Source organism: Nicotiana sylvestris, chromosome 4, assembly GCF_000393655.2.
Source record: "Nicotiana sylvestris chromosome 4, ASM39365v2, whole genome shotgun sequence".
NCBI lineage: Eukaryota > Viridiplantae > Streptophyta > Magnoliopsida > Solanales > Solanaceae > Nicotiana > Nicotiana sylvestris.
In genome coordinates this window covers 86,053,872-86,071,344 of record NC_091060.1, presented here as the reverse complement: position 1 = coordinate 86,071,344, position 17,473 = coordinate 86,053,872, and the positions used below count along the sequence as shown (strand labels likewise).

The 17,473-nt window shown below is 35.8% G+C and overlaps 1 protein-coding gene and 1 long non-coding RNA gene across 50 annotated transcripts in view; one reads left to right on the top strand and one right to left on the bottom strand.

The window, feature by feature from the left end:
* Positions 1-6,238: 6,238 nt before the first annotated feature.
* On the bottom strand, positions 6,239-10,321 carry LOC104225547 (uncharacterized). The gene is made up of 3 exons (XR_710625.2): positions 10,068-10,321; positions 8,245-8,340; positions 6,239-6,475 (listed from the first exon to the last, which is right to left on the bottom strand). It is a non-coding gene; the product is annotated as an uncharacterized lncRNA (long non-coding RNA).
* LOC104225549 (uncharacterized) overlaps positions 8,730-17,473 on the top strand; it is a 31,680-nt gene continuing 22,936 nt past the window's right edge. For 8 of the 49 annotated variants that reach the window (XR_011406830.1, XR_011406821.1, XR_011406813.1 and 5 more), the window contains exons 1-3: positions 8,765-9,313; positions 10,482-10,616; positions 12,468-12,769. Coding sequence is in view for 2 of the 49 variants with exons in the window: in XM_009777372.2 (XP_009775674.1) it covers positions 12,580-12,769; positions 12,855-12,935; positions 13,014-13,076; positions 13,165-13,442 (612 nt within the window). In the remaining 47 variants the exon portion in view is untranslated. The other 41 variants (XR_011406842.1, XR_011406838.1, XR_011406832.1 and 38 more) reach the window with 17 other exon arrangements.

Genomic DNA, 17,473 nt, shown 5'->3' with positions numbered 1-17,473 from the left:
AATGTAGTGGCCGATGCATTGAGTGGGAAGTCAGCCAGTATGGGCAGCCTTGCGTATATTCTAGTCGGTGAGAGACCGCTTGCTTTGGATGTTCAGGCTTTGGCCAATCAGTTCGTGAGGTTGATGTTTCTGAGCCCAGTCGTATGTTAGCTTGCACAGTCGCTCATTCTTTATTATTTGAGCGTATCCAAGATCGGTAGTATGATGATCCTCATTTGCTTGTCCTTAGAGACACAGTGCGGCATGGAGGTGCCAAGCAGGTTACAGTTGGAGATGATGGAGTTTTGAGAATGTAGAGTCGTATTTGTGTGCCTAATGTGGATGAACTTCGTGAGTTGATTCTAGAGGAGGCTAATAGTTCCCGGTACTCTATTCATCCGGGCATCGCTAAGATGTATCAGGATTTGCGGCAGCATTATTGGTGGAGGAGGATGAAGAAGGATATTGTTGCGTATGTAGCTCGGTGTCTTAATTGTCAGCAGGTAAAGTACGAGTATCAAAGACCTGGTGGTTTATTTCAGAAGATTGAGATTCCTGAGGGAAGTGGGAGCGTATCACTATGGATTTTGTTGTTAGACTCCCACCGACTCAGAGGAAGTTCGATGCAATGTGGGTTATTGTTGATAGGCTGACCAAGTCAGTGCATTTCATTCCTGTGGCAGTTCCCTATTCTTCTAAGCGGTTGGCAGAGATTTATATATGGGAGATTGTTCGTCTTCATGGTGTGCCCTATCATTTCTGACCGAGGTACGCATTTTACCTCACATTTCTGGAGAGCAGTTCAGCATGAGTTGGGCACACGGGTCGAGTTGAGCACAGCATTTCATCCTCAGATGGATGGACAGTCCGAGCGTACTATTCAGGCTTTAGAGGATATGCTATGAGCATGTGTTATTGACTTTGGAGGTTCGAGGGATCAGTTCTTGCCCTTAGCAGAGTTTTCCTACAACAATAGTTACCAGTCGAGCATCCAGATGGCTATGTATGAGGCTTTATATGGTAGGCAGTGTCGGTCGCCAGTTGGATAGTTCGAGCCAGGAGAGCCTCGGTTGTTGGGTACAGATCTAGTATAGGATGCCTTGGATAAGGTTAAGATCATTTAGGATAGGCTTCGTACAGCTTAGTCCAGGCAAAAGAGTTACGCCGACCGCAAGGTTCGTGATGTGGCATTCATGGTCGGAGAGCGGGTGTTGCCCTAGACTCATTGGTCCTTTTGATATTCTTGATCGAGTGGGACAGGTGGCTTAAAGACTCGCGTTGCCGCCGAGTTTATCAGCTGTGCACCTAGTGTTTCATGTGTCCATGCTTTGGAAGTATCACGGTGATCCATCCCACGTGTTAGACTTCAGCACTATCCAGTTGGACAAGGACTTGACCTATGAAGAGGAGCCGGTAGCTATTCTAGATTGGCAGGTTCGTCAGTTGAGATTGAAGAATTTCCTTTTAGTTCGTGTGTAGTGGAGAGGTCAGCCTATTAAGGCAGCAACCTGGGAGTCCGAGCCCGATATGCGGAGCCGATATCCCCATCTTTTTCCCGACTTAGGTACTTCTTTTCTATGTCTGTTCGAGGACGAACGGTTGTTTTAGAGGTGGAGAATGTGATGACATTTTGTCATCACTTGTTTTAAAAGTCCATTCTGTGTTCCAAGGCCTTAAAAACCTCATTTTGTCTCACCTCGATTTGCATGCGCAGACCAGGCGTATATCCGGAAAGCTTTTATGTGAAAATTTGATAAAAATACTATTTTTGCCTTTAAAATTAAATTTAAGTTGACTTCGGTCAACAATTTGGGTAAACGAACCCAGACCCGTGATTTGACGGTCTCGGAGAGTCCGTAGAAAAATATGGAACTTGGGCGTATGCCTGGAATTTAATTCTGAGGTTCCAAGCCCGAGAAATGAATTTTTGAAGAAAATTGTTTAACTGAAATAATAAGAGTTTTTGAAAATTAAAATTTTTTTGAATTTGATGGTATCGGGCTCGTATTTTGGTTTAGCAGCCTGGTAAAGGTCTTATATGGTATTTAAGTTGAGCCTGTAAAATTTGGTAAGAAACGGAATTCATATGATGTGAATCGGACCCTCGGTTGTGAAATTAGAAACTTAAGAGTTCTTGAGATTTTTCTTTGATTTTGATGCTAAACTTGAAGTTCTAGGTATTATTTTGGCGATTTAATCTCATGATTAAGTCTGTATGATATTTTTAGGCTAGTATACATGTTTGGTTTGGAGCCCCGAGGGCTCGGGTGAGTTTCGGATGGGGTTCGGGATGTTTGAGACTTAGAATTTTTGTTGTCATAGCTGTTGCAGGTACCTAGTGAATTTGTTCTTCGCATTCACGTGGCTTCACTCGCGAACGTGTGAGGTAAATTTCCACATGGATCATTTTGTTCTTCGCAAACGCGGAGCTCAGGACGCGAACGCGAAGCTCTGGTGGGTTAACCTTCACGAACGCGTTCTGGCCCACGTGAACACATAGAGTTAGTGGGCCTGGGGGAGGGGAGCTCGATTTGTTCTATGCGAACGCGTCTGTTTGACTGCGAACGCGAAGTCCTGAGGAGCTAAAGCTCCGCGAACGTGGTCCATCCAATGCGAACGCGAAGGCCATTGGGCCTGATCCATCGTGAACGCGGCAGATCCAATGCAAACGCGATGAAGGCCTTCCCAGTCTTTTTAAAACAAATTTAAAAACGGGCAGAACCCATTTACTTCATATTTTCGAACTACCAAGACCTAGAGGCGATTTTCTTCACACAAATTCATCCTCAAATTGTTGGTAATTAATTTTAAACTCTACTCTTTCAATTATCCAACGTTTTTCATTACTTTTAGATCAAAAATCAAGAATTTTTATGTTAGAAATTGGGAATTTAGGTAGAGTTAGAACTTTTTGAATAATTGAAATTTAGACCTCATTGGGGTCGGATTTTGAAATTAATTACATATTCGGGCACGTGGGTGAATGGGTGATCGGGTTTTGGTCCAAACCTCGAGTTTTGACCAAGCGGGCCCTAGGTCAATTTTTGACTTTTTGGAAAAAAAATGATAGAAAACTTATAATTTAGCATTGGGGTTGAATTCTTTAACATTTATTGATATTGGTAAATTAATTTGGGTTAGATACAAGTAAATTGGAAGCAAAATCTAAAGGAAAAGTGGTGCTTGAGGCTTGAGTTTGGCCGTGGAAGTTGAGGTAAGTGTTTGGCTTAACCTTAGCTTGAGGGAATAGGTGTTGTGTCTTATTTGCTATGTGTTAGTGTCGAGTACGAAGTATAGGTGATGTGACGAGTATCTATAGATTGATGTCAAGCATGCCCGTGAGTCTTATATTCGGATTTGTTGTGATTTTATTATGTATTGATCATGCTTAACTTGATGGTTAGCAACTGTGGTACAAGATTTATGATGAATTCTTCGTAATTGGCAATTGTCAAGTATTGGCTCAGGTTGAGGTTTATTTTGTGAATTAACTGTTGAGATTGGATTGGTTGTAGTTGATTCCCTTACCGGGATGTTATTGCTATAATATTGTTTCCCTTGTCAGGATGTCATTGCTTGTGATATTGTTTCCCTTGGCGGGATATTGTTGTTATATTATTTTTCCCTTGCCCGGATATTATTATTATATTATTGGCCCCTTGCCAAGATTCTTTTGTGATTGGTGTTGATTTGTATATTGGGATCGGGTTGCGCGCCGCAAAAATATTATATAGGATCGGGTTGCACGACGCAACAAGGAGTAATAACAGAGGATAGGTGGGGTCAGGTTACACGACACAACATTATTATATGATTTGTATCGGGTTGCACACCACAACAGAATTACATGATTGGGATCGGGTTGCACGCCGCAACAGAATTACATGATTGGGATCGGGTTGCACGCTGCAACAATAAAGAATAAAAGTGGATCTTGATTCATTACTGTTTTCATTATTCTTACTGATACAAAATTTAAGATGTTCTTTATGCTTTTCTACTGAAATTCTGTTGGTACTTGATATTCCCCGCAGTATGTTCCCCCTTCCCATCTTTAACTGCTAGTTTTTGTTATTATTATTTGTCGTATATGCTTTAATTGCACAGGTTTATTTGGTAGTATTGTCCTAGCCTCGTCACTACTTCGCCGAGGTTAGGCTCGACATTTACCAGCACATGGGGTCGGTTGTGCTGATACTACACTCTGCACTGTGTGCAGATCTCGGTACTGGAGCTTTTGGACCATAGCGAGGTTGTTGCCTTCAGTCCAGTAGAGATCCGAGGTAGTCTTGCAGACGTTCGCAGGCCTTGACGTCCCCTTCTATCTTTTCCATTCTGTTTTTATTTACTTCATAGATAGACTTGTATCTTTATATTCATACCACTATTTGTAGTATTCGTAGATGGTCCGTGATATTATGACACTAGTTCTGGGTAGAGTTGTATCTTGGATGTTCGTACTAGTATTCAGTTAAATTATCAGATTTTGTCTTCTGCATTTCTTTTATTATTATTACTATTCCGCTGTTTATCACATGTTAATTTGAAATTGTTAAAAGGTTAAGCAAAAAGGGTAAAAAAAAATCTATATCACTCGGCTTGTCTAGCTTTCACGAGTATGCGCCATTACGACTCCTGAGGGTGAAAAATTCAGGCTGTGACACATATCAACCGCATGAAAATACTCATCCTGCCAAACATAGCCCGAATGACCTAATCACCATCTCTTAGTACGAATAACGAAGCTCAAGTAACATGACAATAACAGGTATAAATATAGGTTCGCGATACCAAGATCAAGTTAGGTATGCAATGGATCTTAGAACAACACATTAAATCTCTTTTGAGGTGTCATATATGCTCTAGCATGATTTCTGACACAATTAATTGAGCTTATTAATTATCGAATTAAATGAACTATATGTTAAGGGATCATTAAGTTCAACAAAGCACAAAGAAGCATATAATTCGCACTCTCGAGCATGAAAATCCTGGAACATACGTATACGCTCATCACCTCGTATATGCATCACCCCTACATGTAGCAAACAATATCAATTAGTAGGAAAATTTCTCCAACAAAGTTAGGCAAGACACATACCGTATTCTGGAATACAATCAACAATCAACCACAACATTTTCCTTTAAGACAAGTCTCCAACCAATCGAATCTAGCAAAATATCATTCAAATAATTCAAAATAAGATTTAGAAACTACCCATGAATGAAAAAAGATCAATCTTTAACTAAATTGAAAAAGTCAACAAAAGTCAACCCCGGGCTCGCTTGGTCAAAACCCAAGATTTAGACTAAAACCCATTACTCATTCAGCCCCCGAGCTCGTTTATGTGATTTGATTCTAAATCTGACCTCGATTTGATGCCTAATATTAATTTTACAAAATCCCTAAATTCTACCCAAAATCCCTAATTTCTACCATAAAATTCTTAGATTTGATGTTAAAAACTCATGAAAAGCAATTGAAATTGATTGAAAACTAGTTAAAGATGATTACCAATGAATTTGGGAAGAAAATGTTCTTCAAAAATTGCCTCTAGAGTGCTTAAGGTTGGAAAATAGTATAAAATTAGCTAAGTCCCGATTTTTTTATTTTTTACCCAGCTGCAGGTATCGTAACTGCGAACGCTTGTTCGCAAATGTGATGCCCGCAAATACAATCAGTACATCAGGCCAAGTGAAGTTGCAAATACGACGAAATTCTAGCAAATGTGAGCTAAGCTTCGCATTTGCGAAGCTGCCAGCCCCCAACTCCAGTCGCAACTCAAAGGCCACAAAAGTGAACACACAGAGTCCGCAAATGCGTACTATTCTTCGCAAAAGCGAAATTTTATCCCACCAGCCTAGTATCGCAAATGCGATCAGTTGATCACAAATGCGAGCCAGACCTCACAAATGCGAGATGTCAAAAATTTATGTAACAATTTTTCGGAAAACGACACGAACCACGCAAGCAAATCAAGAAATATCAAATAGAGCTAGGAAAAGTCCCGACACACAGAAAGGTAAGCTAGTACTCAAAACGACCGGTCAGTTCGCTATATAAATATTATTTCCTAATTGTTTATGACTAACCGTTGAGCATAGTTTTGATTATCAAATAAGGTTGGCTCGGCCCGTGCAACATTATTTAATTTTGTATGATTTCTAACTGCAAATCTAATGAAAAATAAATGGGCCCAACATTATTTAATGTTGTATGATTTTTAGTTGTAGTTCTAATGTAAATTAATGTTGTAAGTGTGAAAGCAAGTGGTCAATATTGCATACTAATTGGTAGATGCCTATTTACATACATTTTGATCAAAATATATGTTTGCATCCATGAAAGCATCATATGAAGGGATGCTTAAAGTGTCATAGTAGTTACAACAGGTATGCCATAACTATTTGCATATTAGGAAAAAGAAATGCGTTGTGTATGCGATATTTGGTCTTCTTTCTGGTTTTCTTTTTAGTAGTTCTTGACCAAAAATACCTGCAAAAAAATAAATATGTTATATTTCATAGTCAAAAGAATCCAACATACGTTCAAGGCAAATAATGTGTTGCTAAGTTAGTAATAAATAGCCAATCAGTGAAGATAGGAAATTATATCAGAAAGACTATGGTAGTATCACAAATACATAGTAGAGTAGAGACTAAAAATAGATAAATCAAATCTACAATCCCTTAGAACAAATTTACTAAAGATATCTTCGCCTTTCTTCTTATGTGAGTGCTTCACACACAGGCCCATACTTGGCGAGCTCTTAGAAGATTATTGCGTGACTAATTCACACATCACACGTCACATGGACTTCAGTTTCAAAGTATTTGAAGTCCACTATAAGAGTCCTTTGTATCAATTCTATTCTATTCAGCTCATTTCACTTCATTTCCAAATCATGCTCAAATGCATATGACAATTCCAAAATCAACTTTAAAATGTCTTAAAACACTAAGACAAAAAAAAAAAAAAAAAAAAAAAAAAGCAAAAAATAAATAACGAACCAGTAGGGTAACCAGTTGTGCTTCAACTACTACAACAGAATACAGAAACTTTAAGCAAGTTAGTCGGTATCCATGTGTTGGTGGTTTCTATTAATAGATTACCGAGAATATGGAATTGTACACAAGGCTTCTATACTCTTAGTTTGGAATCATTGAATAAAAATTGCACAAGTTACTCTGTTACCATCCACTCTTCTTATAATGCACTTTTTCTTGTATCATGTTTAACTTAATATGTCACATCATTTACAGTTTCTATCATGCTGGATTATTGAAGTCAATAACAGATTCACATGCTAGAAAGGTGGGAACTGAAGGTCAACCGTTCATATCGGTAAAAGCACGATAACATATAATTTTGAGTGTGAACGTGTTTATTCAATGATCCACAACACTAAACTACGAAGTTACTCATGAGTATCTCCACCACGTTGGATAAGATCAAGTATTTGTTAGCTTAACTACTCAATGTACTATTTATTCTAGATCAAAACATCAAACAACACTGATAGACAAAATTCCTCCTTTTTCCAAATTAAAATTTCTAGGAAGAAGTCTATAGCGAATGAATTTACTCAAAAATGAAGTTAACTGCATTCAAAAACACCAATACCAATACAGGATGTCAGAATAATTTGTACAGTAAAAGACAAACCTATTCTAGTTTCATCAGTTCCATTTCTAACCTTTTCCAGTCTCTGCTAACATGAAGTGATGTAAATGTAGCATAAACGATTCTCATCTTTTATTAAGTTTTAATTTGATATGACACACTAAATTCATCATTTCTAAAACAAAGTTATGACATAGTTATTTATTTTCATCAAGTGAATTTGTTTAAAAAATTCACTCCCGCATGAATATGTGGCAGCTTTTCGCTATGGAAGGAGCACACTGCTCGCTTGAAGTATTAACGCTCATAAAGGATAATGTGTTAGCAGAGCTATTAATTAGTGAGGAGGCAGCAAGTTGTCGCCTGCTTGTTTGAGCTTTGTTTGCTCTTGCTCGTGCTAGGAGGGCCTCTTTTTTATTGGATTGCATCATTCTATACAGTTCGCATCGCCTAGCCTTCTTGTAGGCATGTAATTTTTCAAAGTTTTTATTTTTATGATTTTTATTCGACATTTCAGCCGCCGCCTATTTCCTGAACGTGAAATGTCAAATACATGTTGACATAACTGAATATATGTTCAACATGGCTAATATGCATGCATGTTTATATTTTCAAAGAACCTGGGCAAAAACTCACAATACCTATACGTAAATGATGAGAGCTCAGAAATTTATCTTTCGGTTGGAACTCTACTGAGTAACAGAAGTGCACCACAACCACACAATGGATCGCAAGAACTGCAACAATAGAAAAAATAAATTGACATGGACAACAAAGGTCAAAAAGCAAAGAGGAAATGGAAAACTGGAAGAAAAAAAAAAATCACTGAAAGACCCACTTCTGATGACACTCTAAAAAAGTATAGTAAAAAGTGAGGTTTGAATAAGGAAGTTTTCACTAAATAATAGGAATAGCCGTTATTGGATACTTACAGATACAGACATAAAGAAATTCAGTTTCTGGATTAGACATCAGCACGGAATAACGTGGTCAAATTCTCCAGTATGACCATTAATGATACTTCGATATTTAAGATAAGCCGCCTCGCAAATAATTTCAAAAGTAAAAACTTTAAATTAAGAACTTTTCACAAATTACAGTTTTGCGACTTTGTTATAATAAGTAAAATTCAGTGATCATATACGGTAACTTTGTAAATTTTCCAGCAGAGGAGACATCAAAGGTCCTAAAAGTGAGGCTATTATGCATTCAAACTTCTGTCGCTTTAAGACCCTCAATGATTCAAGTCGTACAAATGTTAACACGTGAAGATCATCAAATTCCAGAACCATGTCAACCACCTCTTTTAAACTCAAGTTTATTAGCTGCCGGCTTTCTCAAATCCGGCATAAGGAGTTTAGTGGCAACGCAAAACCAAAAAATTCCAAAACTTAGCATGCGTCGAGTTTAAAAATGCCTTTTTATCGTTCGATTTAACACACACCAACCATCCAAAGCAAGAAGTATAGGAAGAACCAAGAAAACCAAAAAAATCTAAATTCAGCACGCTTCGAGTTTAAAAATGCTTTTTTATCATTCAATTTAACACACACCAACCATGGAGTTCCAAAATTAAAATTCATGAATAGAACCCCAAAGATGGGGCAAAGATTAGAAGAAGAGAATGCTGTATTGACTTTTCACTATTGAATTATTTTCCAACAGGGACGTTTATTTGGGCCTCCTTGACACTGGAGTTGAAGTTGCCAGGTGTGTAATTGCAGTGCCTAATTTATTCTTGTTTCTCTACTATTAATTAGTTGTATTTTTCATTAAAATTAAACTACTAACTACTAACTTATTAGAGGGTGAGGGCTTTAATTATTTGTCACTGTTGGGAGCTAAAGTTCACACTCTTTTCTTTCTTCTTTAACATGGCTTATGATAAAGCTGCTATTAAGTGTAATGGGAAGGATCCACTTACTAACTTTGATCCTAACATTTATGAAAATGAACTTAACTCAACTGATTTAACAGAACCCATGAACAAATACTTAAAATTTTCTTTCTTTCAATTAACCCATGAACAAATACCAAAAATTTTCTTTCTTTTAGTTAAGCTTAATACCTATAACAGTATCATCAACGGACTGAAATTTGCATGTGGGTTAAAACAAATTGAAAGAGCAGTAGAAGGAGAAACAAATACAGAAGTACAAAACTTGAAGTTGAAGAGGGCACAAAAGAAGTATGCACTGAGCCGCGCTGAAACTTGAGTAAGCACTGTAACACTATACCCAAAAATTTCTTCTTTCAGTTTAGACTTAAAACTCATATCAGTATCATCAATGGACTAGAAATCTCAACCAAAAAAATTGCATGTTGGGTGAAACTAATTAAAAAGGCAAAAAAAGGAGAAACAAATACAAAGACGAAACTACAAAATTGAAGTTGAAGAGGAAGGGATTGTTTTTTCTATCAGATGTTTAGCAAAAATCATGGGCAAAATTGATTAAAATTGTACCTGCAAGTAGAAGAAATTTGAGTAAGAGGAAGAGAATCGGAGAAGTTCAGAACTTGAAAGTTTATTACAACCTTAAGCATATTTTACTCAATTGGAGAAAACCTAATATGCTCCGTCAAAACAGGTGTGGGCTCATCTAAAAAGTACACGTAGTGGTTGTGCAGAAACATTAAGACACGTACATAATTTATTTGTAGATTTGATGTGCAATGACATAAATACCCCTGAGCTTTTTCCAAAAGACTCTGAAGCACACAGGTCGAAACCACTAGCCTTTTCTATATTATTTATTATTTCTCTACTTTAGAAGAGCAAGACTTTCAATATGTCTGCTTTGAATCTTTTTTAACAAGCTTGAGGGCATTACAGTCATTTCTTATCAGTTATATAAGTGCCCTTTTGTGCTCTTCCCAGATATATACGTGTACGTTTTCTGCTACTCCCAAATGTATGCTTTTCTTCTCTTTCAACATAAACATATTCTTTAGCAAAGCACACACAAGAGAAGGCATCAGAGATACATCCATCACAAGATCAAATCGAAATCAGGTAAAAGTTCCTTTTTGAAGTTCAGACTTCATCGCTTGAGATATCATGTTTATTAATTATAATATCTTGAGAATTTTCCTGATTTGTTAATATTATCTGGTCCAAACTAAGAAAAGAAAAAAATTCAAAACTAACTCAAACACCTCTTTTGTTTTCCCAAATTTAAGCTTGATTCTTGTGGGACAGCTAGCTTCGCTTCATATTCCAATTCCCACTGCAGCATTCCTTTCTTTCTCTTTTCTTGTTTTCATTGTAAATGCCAAAATTGCATCAACTTCTTTTATGTTTAGCTTCAAGCTTTCTATATGAAGCAACAATAGAGGCTAAAATCAGTAGTTTTGTATGAGGGTTCTGGGTATCAGTAGTTTCTAGCCTTTACTTCATTTGTTATTTCTGGTAAGTTTTTCCCTTTTTCTTCCTTTATTTCACTGATTTTTAGCCATCCCTTTTGGATTCCTTTGAAATTTTGTAAATGAGCTTTTGCCGTCTATTATAGACCAACTTCTTTGTGTTGATGGGCCATAATGCTGCAATATGTCTCTGAGAAAGGGAAACTAAATGAAATTTTCACATTTCCTAGGTTTACTTGTGAAAAGTTTCTTTGTTGGTATTGAATGACGGTACTTTTTTACACCAACTGATCTACAAGCCTTTCTTGGTTTATACTTGCTATGTGTTTCAAAATGTTCGTAGTTTGACTTTGAGATATAATTGATTTGCTCCATTGTTTTGTCTCTTCAATTTTAGAATTTGCTTAGCTTTACTGTTTCGGCGGATATAAAGTTGGTGCAATATAATATAATGGAGAGTGGAGGCGGGGAATGCTTCGATTTACAGAAACATAATTTTCAGTTCTAGACAACCAAATACAAAGAATTTCAAAGGAAAATTATTTTATATCATCCCAAATAGGACCAAGTATTTTATGTTTTATAATCACATTTATTCTTGCATCACTGCACATCCCACTATAGTAGTCCATTTGTCATATGGAATGTCATTTGTATTAATGTCCATCAAAAATGGATTGAAGGATCCATGTTTTAGCTTTTGATGGCTAAAATTGCTTTGGGATTAATTCCAGTTGCAAAGGTAGCAGCAAAAGATTATTTCTTTAGTACTGTGTGATTCATCAGATCAATTTTTGCAGTTTGATTGATTAAGATATTTAGGAAGAGTCAAATGAGCTAACCTATTAGGCAAAACTCGATGACGTCCATTAACATATAAAATTACTTCCTTTGACTCATCTCCTATCCTTTCCATTTACTTTCATCCATCAATGACCCCATTTTTTAAAGATTTGATTTTTTCCCGTAATGAAAAATTATTTTGGCTTTGATGATTGAAGGAGACAAAAGAAAGAAAAGTATAGTTTATATTACTGGAAAAAAGATTTGAAAAAAGTCATATGTTATATGTAAGTTACATAGGATTTTATTTGAATTATAATTGGTTGGTCCAGTAGATACAAATAAGCTATCCAATTATGCTATACGATACTACAATTAATTAACACGGAGAATCGTGATAGGAGGATTATGAATTTTTACTCTCAAGTCTTAATTAAATATTATGAGTTTGAGTCGTAAATGTGGGTTTTTCAGTCTTAGTCAAATGCCTCGGGTTCAAGCGATGCGGCAAAAAATAAATTTGCTCAGCTCTGCTTCTACTTAAGATATCCATGTTTTAACTTTTGATGCCTGCTAAATTACTTTGTTTTATCCAAAGTTTTTATCTGTTTTGGTCTGTTCTGTTTAATACCACCATAACGAGTGTTGATATTCATTGGTTTGTAGTGCATATATTTTACTTCTATGTTTTGATTTGGTATATGTGAAACTTATGCAGGCCAAAGATGTCAAATTTAAAAAAACCTGTGGATTCAACATGCTGGAAACAAAAAGGGAAACGTCAATGCTCTGAAGAAAGATGCATCCAAATTAAATAAAGACGTCGCGAAATGTATAGGGCGAGGTTGCCCGATAAAAGAGAACTAAATTTACTGGAGCGCCGAACGACATACTTTCATTCTAGAAAGCAGAATCCAACCAGTGATTCCACTGAAGTATCAGCTTGCTACCAATTTAATAGAGAATTAGCAAGGCAGAGAGCTGCTCTAATAGGAGCCTCATCTTCTACCTTGAGAACAGGTTTGTGCGCTAAGATATTGTTATCCTTGAATAAATTATGTGATATACATATTTTGTATGCTCGTAACTTGCTCTTATGTTTTAGTAAATGTGTTCACAATTAATGATTCCACTCTTTCTGATAATGGGAAAGATTTACATGATCGCTCTCCCATTTTTGAAGTTGGTAAGTGCGAAAGTATAGTGTTCAAAGTTGTACAATCTTTCAAGACCCAAATTTATATGATAATTCATTTTCTCTTAGGGTCTACATCAGAAACGTGTAGTGAACAATATAATATTACCATGCGTAACGCTACAAGCAAAGGTTCGTTTCCATCCAGCTTTAATGTCATTTCAGTCATTTCTTTTTCAGGACTGACCTTTTTTCATTCTGGTAAATCTAAAATATATAGGTCATACATCTGAAAAAATGTCTCTCTGGAACACTAATGATTTGCCCAATAGCCCTTATAGACTGAAAACTGTGCCGAATTGCAAATTTTGTAGAGCCAAAAGATTTCAATATGGATCACCGGGATTTTGTTGTGATAATGGATCAGTGAAATTGATTCACTATGGACTACCTGCTAAATTGCTAAATCTTTATTTAGGAAACTCTCAGGAGTCCAAACATTTTCGCACTTATGTTAAATTGCATAACAATATGTTTGCATTTCTTCTCTTGGAGTGAATTATGATAGAGATTTAGCAAGAAGAAATTGTGGTATTTATATGTTTAGAGTTCAAGGGAAAATGTATCATTTCATAAATGACCTCCTGCCTTCAAGTCAACCAGCAAAAAATCTGCAGTTGTATTTCTATGATACTGATAATGAACTAACAAATCGGATGGCATTCTCTGACAAGCTTAACGAATCGGTTATCAGGACTTTGATGGACACATTAAAAGTTAATCCATACTCTATTCTTTTGAAATCTTTAATAGATATTCCAGAATTATCAAACTTCTACATTGCGCTTAAGTCCGACTCTGGTTTAGATCAAAGAACATATAACTTACCGACATCATCTGAAGTAGCAGCAATATGGATAGAAGATGAAAGTAGTTCCAATATTTCTCTACCACATATTCGAATTTATACACATGGTAATAAAAGCCAATTGGTAAATTACTATTATGGTTGTTATGATCCATTGCAGTATCCATTACCATTTTCTTATGGACAAAACGGATGGCATTGTGGTATTAAAAAGATTATTCGAACGAATAATACTATTAGCCATGGAACTTATTGTGAAAATGAACAGCTACCAAGTGTAGAAAATATGAGTTCAGTAGACATGCTACTTGACATGGAAGCAGAACTTCTGGAAAAAAAAGAAAAGAAAAAGAAATATTGTGTCATGCCGTGAGTATTATTGTTACAAGCTCCAAATGAGGGACGATGAAGAAAATGGGGTTTTACATGCTGGAAGAGTATTCCAACAATACTCAGTTGACGAATTCATCAAGCTTGAGAATCAAAGGTTAGATTTCTGTTCATTTAATCAAGATTTATTTAGAATTGATGTGTTAGCGGGGATTCTTGATGTTCTAAGACACGAAGAGAGAGAGCCATGCAACATTGGCAGACAAAGTTTTCTTCCTGCAAGTTTCATAGGAGGTCCTGGGGATATGCGCCGACGATATATGGACGCTATTGCGTTAGTGGAAAATTTTGGGAAACCTGATATATTTTTGACAATGACATGTAATCCATCTTGGCCAGAAATAGAAGAACATTTATTGGTAACAGATGAGGTACAAAATAGGCCCGATTTAGTTAGTCGTGTGTTTAGAGCAAAGGTAGAAGAGATGAAAACAGATATTCTAAAGAGTAATATATTTGGAAAAGTTGTTGCTTTTATGTACACTATTGAATTTCAAAATCGTGGTCTTCCACATGCTCATTTTCTTATCATACTCAAAGACGAATATAAATTGTTAACTCCGAAAGCTTATGATAGAGTTGTTTGTGCTGAAATACCCAATTCTGATAAGAATGATTGCTTGTATTCAGTTGTTAATAAACATATGATGCACGGACCTTGTGGTAGTTTAAATCCTAAATGTCCTTGTATGAAGAACCGAGAATACTGTAGTTCAAATATCTAAAAGATTTTGCTGATCATACATCAAAGGGAAAAAATGGATACCCAATTTACAAAAGGCGAAATAATGGTAAACGTGTAAATATTAGAGGACAATTTCTTGACAATTCGTGGGTAGTTCCTTACAATCCATATCTATTGAGCAAATTTAACTGTCATATTAATGTTGAAGTTTGTTCTGATATTAAAGTTGTCAAATACCTTTATAAATATATCTGCAAGGGACATGATAAAATTGCCTTTTTCATACATGTTGATGATCCAAATATTGAAATAGATGAGATCAAAGAATATCAATCTGCTTGATGGGTATCTCCATCAGAGGCAACTTGGTGTTTATTTGGTTTTTCCATTAGTGAAATGACTCCATCTGTTTATCATCTTCAGCTACATCTTGAAGGACAATAATTTGTCTCTTTTCAAACCACACAGACCGTAAATGCAATTATAAATAATCCCATGATTAGAAAAACAATGTTGACGGAATTCTTTTTGATGAACAGAGAAAATAAAGATGCCAAGAAACTAAATTTACTCTGAAAAGAATTTCTAGAATATTTTGTATGGTCCAAACAATATAAAATGTGGACACGTCGACAACAGGACACTGTTATTGGACGTATTATGACATGTCATCCAACAGAGGGGGAAAGATATTATCTTAGATTATTATTAATGAATATTAGAGGACCAAATCATACCAACATTTGCTAACTGTAAATTAAATATGTTGTAGTACATTTAGAGAAGACGCAGAAAAACAAGGATTATTACAATGTGATAATAACTTCGTTGACTGTATGTCAGAAGCTATAAGATATCAAATGTCTTATAGTCTAAGACGTTTATTTGCTACACTTTTGGTATATTGTAATTCTGCTAACCCAAAAGAACTTTGGAACCGATTTGAAGATTTTATGTCTGAAGACTTCAAGATTTTGCCACATTTGAATGAGAAACAAATTCGTCGTATGGCTTTAGATCATATTAACACCATTTTGCATTCAATGGGTCGTGATATAAATGAATTTGCACTTGTACCAGAAAGAATCTTAGCTTCATCTGCTGCTAGGGAGGCTCAAGATTCTCATTTTGAAAGAAATATAATTGTTAGAGAAGAAGATTTATTACTAGAAACAAAATTGAACAATGAACAGCGAAAAACATATGATGTAATCCTTGATAGAATATTTAGGAATAAATCTGGAGCTTTTTTTATCGATGGTCCCGGAGGAACAGGCAAAACTTTTTTGTATCGTGCATTATTGGCTGCTGTAAGGGATTTAAATCTGCTCAGAGATTTCATATCTCTCCCACATGTGATTCATCCTAATAACTATTGATTAGGTTAAAAAAGTGCCCCTACACATGTAAAAAAACTAATTAAAAGGGCAAAAGAGACGAAGGCTAAAACATTGACTAAAGAGGGGGCAAAGAGATATTTGCCTTTGACTTCTTCTCTGCCTACTGACTGCTACTCGGCTAGATGCTCTTATTTAAGATCAAAAGGATTCGTATCTTTAGCAACAACAACCTCTGGTGTTGCAGCTTCAATTCTTTCCGGAGGACGGACTGCTCACTCCCGTTTTAAATTTCCTATTGATATTGATGAACAATTCTTCTGTAATATTAGTAAGCAGAGTTCGCTTGCATCATTTATACGAGATGCCAAACTAATTGTGTGGGATGAAGTATTAATGGCCAAAAAACAATTGATAGAAGTTTTTGATTTACTACTGAAAGATCTAATGGATACAAAGACACTCTTTGGTGGAAAAGTTGTCGTTTTTTGCGGTGATTTCAGACAAACTCTTCCAGTTGTTCGGAGCGGAAAAAAAGAGGATTTCATACAAGAAAGTTTATTGTATTCTGAAATCTGGAACCAATTTGAAAAATTGCGATTATCAGTAAATATACGACCGAGAACAGATCCTGCTTTTTGCGAATATTTGATGCGAATAGGGAGCGAAAAAGAAAAAACAAATTGCCAAGGTAAGATTGAAATTCCTAATTATTTCATTGTTCCTTTTATAAGCGAAAAAGAATCGTTGAATCTTTTATTTTAGAATAATTTATCTAGATTTATATACATCTGTTTGTGATGTGTCTTCTACAACTTCTCGTGTCATTTTGACAACAAAAAATAATTTCGTTGACGAAATAAATTATATGCTAATAAGTCAATTTTTTGGTGAATCTAGGACATATGTAGCGTTTGACGAAACTATTGAAACTACCGATCAAAGTCAATATGAAGATTTCTTGCATACTTTACACCCAACTGGCTTGCCTCCGTATAAATTAACTGTGAAAAAGAATTGTCCCATTATTTTACTGCGTAATTTAAATCCATGTGAAGGTTTATGTAATGGTACAAGACTTATATGCTGTAATTTCGAAAGACATGTGATAAGTGCTAAAATTGCAAGTGGTGACTTGAAAAACATACATGTATTTATTCCCAAAATACCTTTGTTGTCTTCTCAAGATGAAAACCTGCCTATTCCTTTCAAAAAACACAATTTCCTGTTAGATTATGTTTTGCTATGACAATAAACAAAGCTCAAGGTCAGACATTACATTTTGTTGGAATTTATTTACGAGAGCTTG